The 10,948-nt window shown below is 40.6% G+C and overlaps 1 protein-coding gene across 9 annotated transcripts in view; it reads right to left on the bottom strand.

Moving 5' to 3' along the window:
- Positions 1 to 2,638: 2,638 nt before the first annotated feature.
- Positions 2,639 to 10,948, bottom strand: part of klc1a (kinesin light chain 1a) — a 137,768-nt gene continuing 129,458 nt past the window's right edge. For 8 of the 9 annotated variants that reach the window (XM_068039002.1, XM_068039001.1, XM_068039000.1 and 5 more), the window contains one exon: positions 2,639 to 5,188. In XM_068039002.1, coding sequence (XP_067895103.1) covers positions 5,099 to 5,188 — 90 coding nt within the window. In that variant the 3' untranslated portion in view covers positions 2,639 to 5,098. The remainder of the gene's footprint in view (positions 5,189 to 10,948) is intronic. The other variant, XR_010975684.1, reaches the window with a different exon arrangement.

The raw sequence follows: 10,948 nt of genomic DNA, 5'->3' as shown, positions 1-10,948 counted from the left end.
GTTAGATAGGGTGGATAGTGAGAGTCTTTTTCCTCGGATGGTGATGGCAAACACGAGGGGACATAGCTTTAAGTTGAGGGGTGATAGATATAGGACAGATGTTAGAGGTAGTTTCTTTACTCAGAGAGTAGTAGGGGCGTGGAACACCCTGCCTGCAACAGTAGTAGACTCTCCAACTTTAAGGGCATTTAAGTGGTCATTGGATAGACATATGGATGAAAATGGAATAGTGTAGGTCAGATGGTTTCACAGGTCGGCGCAACATCGAGGGCCAAAGGGCCTGTACTGCGCTGTAATGTTCTAATTCTAATCATTGCAGAATTTCTAGCCTCTGAACCTGCTCTTGTAACTACAGTATTTATATGGCTGGTCCAGTTCAGTTTCTGGTCAATGATAACCCCCCAGGGTATTGATAGTGGGGGATTCAGCAATCGTAATGCCATTGAACGTCAAGGGGAGATAGTTAGATTCTCTCATGCTTGAGATTGTCATTGCCTGGGACTTGTGGGACACGAATGTTACTTGCCACTTATCAGCCCAAGCCTGGATGTTGTTCAGGCCTTGCTGCACTGGACACAGGCTGCTTCAGTATCTGAGTCACGAATGGTGAACATTGTGCAATAATCAGCCAACATTCCCACTTCGGACCTTATGATAGAGGGAATGTCAATGCTGAAGGTGGTTGGGCCTAGGACACTACCCTGAGAAACTCCTGCAGTGATGTCTTAAGACTGAAATGATTGATCCCCCGCAACCATCCTCCTTTATGCTCGGTATGACTCCAACCAGCAGAGAGTTTCCCTCAATTTTGCTATGGCTGCTTGAGGCCATACTCAATCAAATGCTGCCTTGATGTCAAGGGCAGACACCCCACCTCACTTTTATGTTCCTTTACAGTTTTATGTCAGTGATTTTTAAAAATGTAAACAAAAATTATGCTCCCAAGCTGCTGTTTATAGTTTAATTGATACCTTGGCCCTGGCTTTGAAAAGTAAATACAAATCCTTGAAAATGTGGAAAATCTCTGCCATTTGATTTTTTGATACATTTTGATCAGCTATCATTCATATGGAAAATTCTCAATATAAACTGTTCATAAACTGCTGTTGTGCTCTTATTAACCTGGTCTGTTAATATTGTGTCTTATTCCTGTGTATGGGGATGTCCAAACAAATACATCAACCATCTGGAAAGGTACATGTACATCACTATACTGCAATTATTTATCCATAGAACTGCTAGCAGCTCTCCAATCTGAATAGAAAGATGCACAATACACACAGGATTGCTTAAAAGGGCTTCTGTTGTTCCAAGTGGTTATGATAAAAGTCAAGTAAAATTTTGTTAATGTCTTCAGCATAAAAACACACTGGTGGCAAACAGAAGATACTTAAGGCAGGAAATAGTTTCCATAGGCCAAATTAAAAACGAATAAATTACTGCTGTTCCAACACGTTAAGATTTTTTTTTTAAACTGAGGAAAAAGTGCAAAGAAAGAATATGGTTTAAATGGATGGTATACTAATGTCTGAGTGCTAAATGCAGATACAAGTAACAGAAAATAGGAGCAGGAGTAGGCCCTTTGAGTCCGCTCCACCATTCATTATGATCATGGCTGATCATCCAACTCAGTAACCTGTTCCTACTTTTCCTCCCATATCCTTTGATCCCTTTCGCCCAAGAGCTATATCTAACTCCTCCTTGAAAACATACAATGTTTTGGCCTCAACTGCTTTCTGTGGTAGTGAATTCCACAGGCTCACCACTCTCTGGATGAAGTAATTTCTCATCTCAGTCCTGAAAGGTTTACCCCATATCCTTAGACTATGACCCCTGGTTCTGGACTCCCCCACAATCAGGAACATCCTTCCTGCATCAATCCTGTCAAGTCCTGTTAGAATTTTATAGGTTTCAATGACATCCCCCCCTCACTCTTCTGAACTCCAGCAAATATAATCCCAACCGACACAATCTCTCCTCATACATCAGTCCTGCCATCCCAGGAATCAGTCTGGTAAACCTTCGCTGCACTCCCTCTATAGCAAGAGCATCCTTCCTCAGATAAGGAGACCAAAAACTGCACACAATATTCCAGGTGTGGCCTCATCAAGGCCCTGTATAATTGCAGCAAGATCTGCTCCTGTACTCAAATCCTCTCACTATGAAGGCCAACATACCATTTGCCTTTTTTACTGCCTGTTGCACCTGCATGCTTATCTTCAGCGACTACTGTACGAGAACACCCAGGTCTCGTTGCATAGTCCCCTTTCTCAGTTTATAGCCATTCAGATAATAATCTGCCTTCCTGTTTTTGCTACTAAACCTCACATTTATCCACATTATACTGCATCTGCCATGCATTAGCCCACTCGCTCAACTTGTCCAATCATCCTGAAGCCTTTCTGCATCCTCCTCACAACTCACCCTCCAACCCAGTTTTGTGCCATCTGCAAATTTGGAGATATTGCATTTAGTTCCCACAGGTGGCAAATTACAGTGCACCCATTAGGACGATTAGGTTGTAATGTATAGCATGAGAAAGTTCAATTAAAATTACCTACCATCTTTTGATAGTTTGCTTTCAGCAACAATGTGTGCACACAGTTTATATAAAGGATCACTATTCTTTTAAAGTTGCTTTTATTTACTATGTATTTCACAAAAAATGTAAGTTTCATACAGTTTGAACATAAATATTGTAACATAGGTCAAATATGAACCAACATACCAATGTACAGGTCTTCAATTCTAAAAAAAATCATGACGATAATACAGTATATTCTTATCTGAACTACATGCCTGCTTACTGGTAGCAGTTTAAATCTTTTCCAGGCGAGTTACATTAAAACATTACATGCAATGTCATGGCTACACAGGCTAGTCCTAGTGAAAGTGCAATACACAACCCAACATCTTAACTGGATGCAAACTCATCAGCTAAGGTTATTAAACAATCTCTCTTCTGACACTAAAATCCACTACCTGCAGAAATCACTGCCCTCAAATTGGTCTTGTAATATCACAGCATTCATGCATGATTAAATCCAATTTTACTACATTAACTTGAGATGGCACATATTTAACTTCTGGATTAAAAGCTGCAACTTGGAATAAAAGCTTAAAATAAAAGTATAAATCTTCAGCTTAATAACTTTTTTGCAGCTGTAACTGGCTTTTAGTAACCTTAACCTTCTCTTTTACATTTTTCTACTATATGCACATAATCTAGTAACTAATGTTACAATGTAACTTGTGACCTGTTTTACAGTTGCTGCAATCTGTTATATTAAAAACTCAAGTGCTTGTAGAACCACATGTAAACCTTTTAATGGAATTGATAATCTACATTCCTAATGACTACTGTGACTTCTATTTTTACAAAGTGTCATGGTTTAAATCTTCACTTGTAATCCTACTCATCATTGTTAATATGTGCAAATACATTTTCTGTTAATATACAAATATAAAACTAAAAAGAAATAAAACATGCTATAAAATCACATTTGTAAGCAGACAAGTAGTACTCCAGGTATTGCCTAAACAGAACATGAAATGATTACACAGGAGACAGACTAAATATGTACACAAGTGCAAGATAATGAGAGAATGATGAATGAAATTATCTATAAAGGCCCTCAATTTCAAAATTTAAAAATCTATATTGTTTGTGTAATCTCATCAGTTCCTGCAGTCTCACTGACCACCACCGAATTTACATGCAAGTAATTTCAATAATGTATCATGTTTTTTCTTTTAATAGCATGCCATTTTAAATGAACTATATAAATTCCAGTTCTATTCAATTATACACTATTTTGTTTTAGTCCAGGTAGCATTCAAACATAACGGTTCTGCAATTTTCAATCCGAATCTTATTTACTAGCCAAAACACCAAGTTTGGTATGTTTTTCGTTCATTTATTGTTTAACGTTATGTCGGACAGCTGAATGAGGTATTATAAAAGTAATTTTGTAATAAAAATGACCTCCACACACATTAGCAGCACCTTTTGTTTGTATCTGATTCTCGGAACTATATAGTGCAAGTTCATAATATAGTCAACCATGTATCATCGATCAGAGTAGTGAGGTTGTACAAGTACCTCAAAGAATTCTCTTTTGGTTAATAATGGTTTATTAGTGATCAGTTAAACTTTCTAATACAATATCTGATATACTTGGTTACTCAATTATGTAATGACAAATATATGGACATCTGGCATGTGTAAGCCTCGAGATGCTAAAAGGTAAAGTGGCCTTCATTGAATATAGCTAATAAGTGGTTTACGTGAGACCCTATTTTAAAATAACAAATAAGGACAAACTTAGCTGTACAAATTAGCTCAATCTAAAAGATCTCAAAAGTAGTTTCTACCCACATATCCAAAACCAGCTCAGCTGTGGCAGTTTTATTTTGTTCTTTAAAACAAATTTCCTTGATGCTTTTGGCATTGTAGTAATTCACATATCAAAGAACAAGAACAAAGAAAATTACAGCACAGGAACAGGCCCTTCGGCCCTCCAAGCCTACACCGATCCAAATCCTCTATCTAAACCTGTCGCCTATTTTCTAAAGGTCTGTATCTCTTTACTTCCTGCCCATTCATGTATCTGTCTAGATACATATTAAAAGACGCTATCGTGCCTGCGTCTACCACCTCCGCTGGTAATGCGTTCCATGCACCCACCACCTTCTGCGTAAAGAACTTTCCACACATATCCCCCCTAAACTTTTCCCCTTTCACTTTGAACTCGTGTCCCCTTGTAATTGAATCCCCCACCCTGGGAAAAAGCTTCTTGCTATCCACCCTGTCTATACCTCTCATGATTTTGTACACCTCAATCAGGTCCCCCCTCAACCTCCATCTTTCTAATGAAAATAATCCTAATCTACTCAACCTCTCTTCATAGCTAGCGCCCTCCACACCAGGCAACATTGTAGCAATAAAACAAAAATTCATAATATAAGATGCAGTTTGTGCTCTGATACAATAGCTGAAGCTTACGGAGAGTCATTTGTGCAGGATAATATTCCAAGATTTTAATATTGAAAAGTGATGATAAATTGTAGCAAATTTTGTTTCTTCCAAGTGGAGGTTCTAGTTCATGCCAATTTTTGATCCACAGTGCGTCAGGTCGTTCTGGCTGACGCTCAGACTTCTGGATTCTGTCAAACAATTATTTCGTTGCTGCAGTTTACAAAAGAGCAAGAAAAAATTCCCAAATAAGCTTTTGTAAAACATTAAAAACCATAATATTCATAGGTTCATTGTACAGTCTTATTTTGTTGGTTAAAGATTAAATTCAACATTTTCAAATGTTTAGAGCTGGTGGCGTGAAATGACATTTGCAGTATTTTGTATAGTAACATGAAATCAATCTTAAAAGTATTTGTAAGGATTTTCTTAGAAAATGTTTTTTGTATTCCTGCTTATTTTAAACAATTGAAAATATCATCTCAATTTCAGTCATAACTGTACACAATTAGTTCATATGTGATCTTGAAAAAAGACAGGGATTTACTTCTTTTAATAGTTAAAAATGTTGACTATGTTAACAATTTCAACCATTACCATTATTTTGCAAATTGCTAATGTTGAATGTACTACAAATGCAATAGTGGAAAAACTAGAAAACGAAGATTGAAAGTAAACAGAAATGTTTAATAAAGCTATCCAACAGCGTTTCCAACATATGGCCCGCTGATGTAAACTGTACCCGGGGCTGTTCCTCATCCTCCCCAGGGGTCCGTGACTGGAGATGAGAGATTCCGCATTGTCCGACGGGCTTTTAAGAAAGATCGCAAGTCAGTTTCACAGCTGACAGATCCTGACATCGGTTTCTGAATTTTGGACAGATCTGGAGTTTTCCGGCGACCTTTTAAAAAAAAACTCCAAATCTGCCCGAAGTTCAGGATCTGTCAGCTGTGAAACTGATTTGAGATTTAAAAGAAAACTGATGAACCATCTGCTGAGCGCTCCAGCTCTCTGCAACTGTCAGAGAGACACGGAAAAGGGAGGGGGGGGGGGGGGGGGGGGAGGGGAAGAGAAGAGAGAATGGGAGAGATAGAGAGATATGCTGAGACAGAAGGGGGGGGGGGGGGGTGGAAGAAGGGGACGGAGAGAGGAGGGAGAAAAGGGAAACAGAGAGGGGGGGACGGAGAGAGGGAGACGGGGGGAAGCGGCAGAGAGAGAGTGGGGGGAGCGGCAGCAGAGAGGGGGAGGCGGCGGCAGAGAGGGAGAGGGGGGAGGAGGAGGGGGAAGAGACACACACAGAGAGAGGGAGAGAGACACAGAGAGAGGGAGTGTGTGAGATCAAGAACACTCCTGACAAAACGACATCTATCCAGAATACTCTGCACCACAACAAAAGTGCAGGCAAACATTGACTACTTGTCCAAGCAAAAAATGCCATGCATCTCACTAAATCAGTGTCCAACATAGTGACCATAAAGTAAGTCAATAAATTAGACTCATTTAATGCTTCTTCACAAAAATGCAGCTTTGTTGTTGTTCTGATTAATAAGATAAATTTTAATGCCTTTATTTTTCCGAAATTCTCTCAGCAGCCCACGTAAGACAAAAACTGTAATGTGGCCCCCGCGTGAAAAGGTTGGAAAACCCTGCTATACAATAAAAGAATCAATATTGTGCAATTAAACAGATCATGGAAATAGCAATAATTACACAAAATCTTTACCTTAACACATAGTGCAACCTAACAATACTAATTGCTTAGTAACCTGTGGAATATCTACTCATACAAATCAAATGTTACAAAGAATTGAGATAGAAACATAGGAGCAGGAGTACGCCATTCAGCCCATCACGCCTGCTGCTATTCCATTAGATCATGGCTGATCATCTACCTCAACGCCACTTTCCCACGCTCATTAGTATCCAGATATCTATCGATTTCTGTCTTGAACATGCTCAATGATTGAGCTTCCAAACCCCTCTGAGGTAGAGAATTCCAAAGATTCACAACCCTCACTGAAGAAATTCTTCCTCATCTCAATTTTAAATGGCCTACCCCTTATTCTGAGTCTATGTCCTCTAGTTCAGCCAGGGGAAACATCCTATCTACATCCACCCTGTCACATGCTGTAAAAATTTTGTATGCTTCAATGAGATCACCTCTCATTCTTTGAAACGCTGGAGAATACAGGCCCAGTCTCTTCAATCTCTCCTCATAAGACAATCCCACCATCCCAGGGATTAGTCTGGTGAACGTCCGTTGCACTCCCTCTATGGCAAATATATCCTTCTTTAGATGAAACGACCAAAACTGTACACAATACTCCAGGTGCAGTCCCTGCTCGATACAATTGCACCAAGACTTCTTTACTCCTGTACTCAAAATCCCTTGGGATGAAGGTCAACATACCATCTACCTTCCTAACTGCTGATGGCCTATAAATAATTCCCACCAATGTTTGCTGCCCCTTGCTGTTTCTTAGCTCCAGAGATTACCTTTGAGGTTCTGCTTTTTAATTTAGACCCTAGGTGCTCATACTCCCTATGCAGAACTTCTTTTCTAGTCCTATATATGTCTTTGGTATCCATGTGGACCACGACAACTGGATCCTTCCCCCTCCCATTGCAAGTTCCTCTCCAACCCTAAGCAGATGTCCTGAACCCTGGCACCGGGCAGGCAACGCAGCCTTCTGGACTCTCGTTCTTGGCTGCAGAGAACTGTGTTTATCCCCCTGATTATAGGGACCCCTACTATCATGACATTCTTATTTACTCTTCACCCCCGCTTGAATGGTGTCATGGTCAGTTTGCTCATCCACCCTGCTGCCCTCACTTTCATCTATACAAGCTGAAAGAACCTCAAATCTGTTGGACAATTACAAGGGTTGAGGCTCCTCTACCACTTCTTTCTGGATCCTTTTACCTGCCTCACTTAGTCACACGCTCCTGTCCCTGACCAAACCAGAAGACACCATCCTACGAGGATCAACATTAACTGACAATTTCTCGAATATTTTCTTTTTAAAAAGCAAATGCTTATGGCACTTGGTATGGGGCAGGTGGAGGAGAAAGCATGTAAAGAACAGGCTTGATGAAGCTAACTATTCAGACCATACCCCTCAACTGTCCCAATCTAATTCAGTTGCCCCAGTTCTGTAGGTAGTTTCAATCCTGTCTTGTTCCAACTTTGGAGCCGAGTTCCAGAACGTTATTATTTCCTTCAAAGTTAAAACTACTGGTCTTTAGGATTATGACTGAATGATCTTCCTTGTATCTGGACATTTTTATCTTCACTTGGGGAAAAATATTACATTTAAAATACGCATTCTATTACATTTTCTACAAAGAAAAACTCACCACAATTTCCTTGATAACCAGAACAAAGTATTCTTACCACTGAAAGTTAGCAAGAACGATCTTGGATTCTGTAGATAAATGTTAAGGTTTAAACAAAGCCCTAGGTCTAAATACAGCAACTTACCAGTCAGGAGTAACAGATCTAAATACGTTATCTCACCCACTATTAGCTGCTGCAGCATTTTGATAAAACTTTTCAATGCAGGCTCAGGCATTTTAGAATTAACATTTTAGACAATGTGGCATATGAATTGCTAGTTATTAAAACATAGTATAGCTGATCTCAACTGTGGCAACAGTTTGGGCACAACAGTCCTCAATGCCCCAGGTTATGGAGGAGGAAGGAAAATCAGTCTGATCCTGATCGCTATCCACAGAATTATAGAATTATACTGTCCTTTCACTTGCATCAGCTCTCTGAAAGAGCAATCCACTTAGTCCCATCCCGTACATGTAAAACTGTATTTTTCAAATATTTATTCACTTCCCTTATAAAAACAATTAAGAATTCTGTTTTCATCAATGATTTTGATAAGGTATTCCATATTTTAATAACATGCTCCATATTACAAAAAACACTCCCACCCTCTCTCCCTTTCTTCTTTTATCATTTGTTCATGGGATGTGGGCCTTGCTGGAAAGGCCAGTATTTATTGCACGTCCCTAATTGTCCTTGAAGGTGATTATCATGCAGACCCCCACCTGCCAAGAATGAGGCATATTAATTTTGTCATATGAACAGTGATTTTAAACTGTTGCTGGAGCGAGAAAATGACTTGTTAAACATATCAGCCGTGGCTGGAAAAAGCATTTAGAACAAAGAACAAAGAAAATTACAGCACAGGAACAGGCCAGCCCTCCAAGCCTGCGCCGATCCAGATCCTCTATCTAAACATGTCGCCTATTTTCTTAGGTCTGTATCTCTTTGCTTCCTGCCCATTCATGTATCTGTCTAAATACATCTTAAAAGACGCTATCGTTGCCCGCGTCTACCACCTCCGCTGGCAACGCGTTCCAGGCACCCACCACCCTCTGCGTAAAGAACTTCCACGCATATCCCCCCTAAACTTTTCTCCCCTCACTTTGAAATTTAAATACTCATAGGCAGTGCTTGTGGAGGCAAAGAACCATTCCCTGACACATTCAATCCACAATGGACTTTGATCACCAGACATTGAAGGTGAGAAGTTCACATTTCAGGATAACTGCTAAGATTGCCAAATCCACACACACGTGGTCAAACCAGTTAGTCACATGACTAACCTTCTGGGCAACCTGAGTTTTTTTGAATTGTACAGAGAGTTTGAGAGAGAGAGAGAGAGAGAGAGAGACAGACAGACAGAGTTTGCTCCTGGACTGTAAAGACCTCTCCTGGCTGGTTCACCACAGCCTCGCCTGTCTTTTTCTCACGGAACCCAAATCCACTGAAGACGTGAACCTCAGGAGGAAAGTCTCCTACATCGAACAAGGATTAAGAATAATACTAGCCCCAACAAAAAGACCTACCTACAATCAAGGACTCTACAGCGAGTTTGAAGAACAGTAACCAAAACCATCTTCAGATATTGCCTCAACTTTTCCATTTTATTTCTTCTGCTCTTTTCTGTCACTATCTGCATGTGTGTATCGCATATGCATGCTAGCGTCACATATCTGTAGGTGTTAACCGAATTAGAGTTTATGTTTAGTAAAGTTCTACCTTTCTTCTTTAAACCTAAGAAAAGCAGTTTGGCTTGTTTCTTTGCCTTATAATTGGAAAGCAAGTGAACAAGAATTCACCAAGGGGGAGCTAAAAAAGGTGTGTTTAAATAAAACCCTGTTACAGTAAGACCAGGTGAAAAGCTGTGAGGGAACCTAGACCCCTTTCTCACCTGGTAGTAACAGAAATTTAGGGGCTACCATCCTGGATTTGACCCACAGACAAAGGAGAAATTGGAAGTGGGAAGCCAAATTGTTCCCAATCAAAAAGAGAAAAGATTTCAATACAGGTTTTCTTGTGGTTGTGTGTGCTAGAATATGAACATATCTGCAACTGAAGCGAGTAACTCCCCAAGGCAGGGTGAAGTAACTTGGGATAAGTTAAAAGCACTGACTATGGAAGAGTTGACGAAAATGGCTGTGCAGTGTGGGATCACTGTACGTGGCAAGGCTAGGAAGTCTAAACTCCGAAGACGAGTGGCCAACCATTTTTTCCTTGAATCTGAAAAAGCAGGGTTAGAAGTAGACTCCGACAGGTTATTGCTAGCAAAGCTACAATGAAAAGAAACTTGAACTAGAGAGGAGACACAGACAGACCGGGGGGAGGGGGGGGGGGGGAAAGAGAGAAGGGGGGGGGGGGGAAAGAGAGAGGAGACACACACAGACCGGGGGTGGGGGGGGGGGGGCGAGACACAGACCGGCGGGGGCGAGACAGAGAGAGACACACACAGAGAGAGAGACACACACAGAGAGAGAGACACACACAGAGAGAGAGAGACACACACAGAGAGAGAGAGACACACACAGAGAGAGAGAGACACACACAGAGAGAGAGAGACACACACAGAGAGAGAGAGACACACACAGAGAGAGAGAGACACACAGAGAGAGAGAGAGACACACACAGAGAGAGAGAGA

The sequence above is a fragment of the Heterodontus francisci genome, chromosome 9 (genome assembly GCF_036365525.1).
Source record: "Heterodontus francisci isolate sHetFra1 chromosome 9, sHetFra1.hap1, whole genome shotgun sequence".
Classification (NCBI taxonomy): Eukaryota; Metazoa; Chordata; class Chondrichthyes; order Heterodontiformes; family Heterodontidae; genus Heterodontus; species Heterodontus francisci.
Note: the sequence above shows the minus strand (reverse complement) of the source record. Positions and strands in the feature narration are given on the sequence as shown.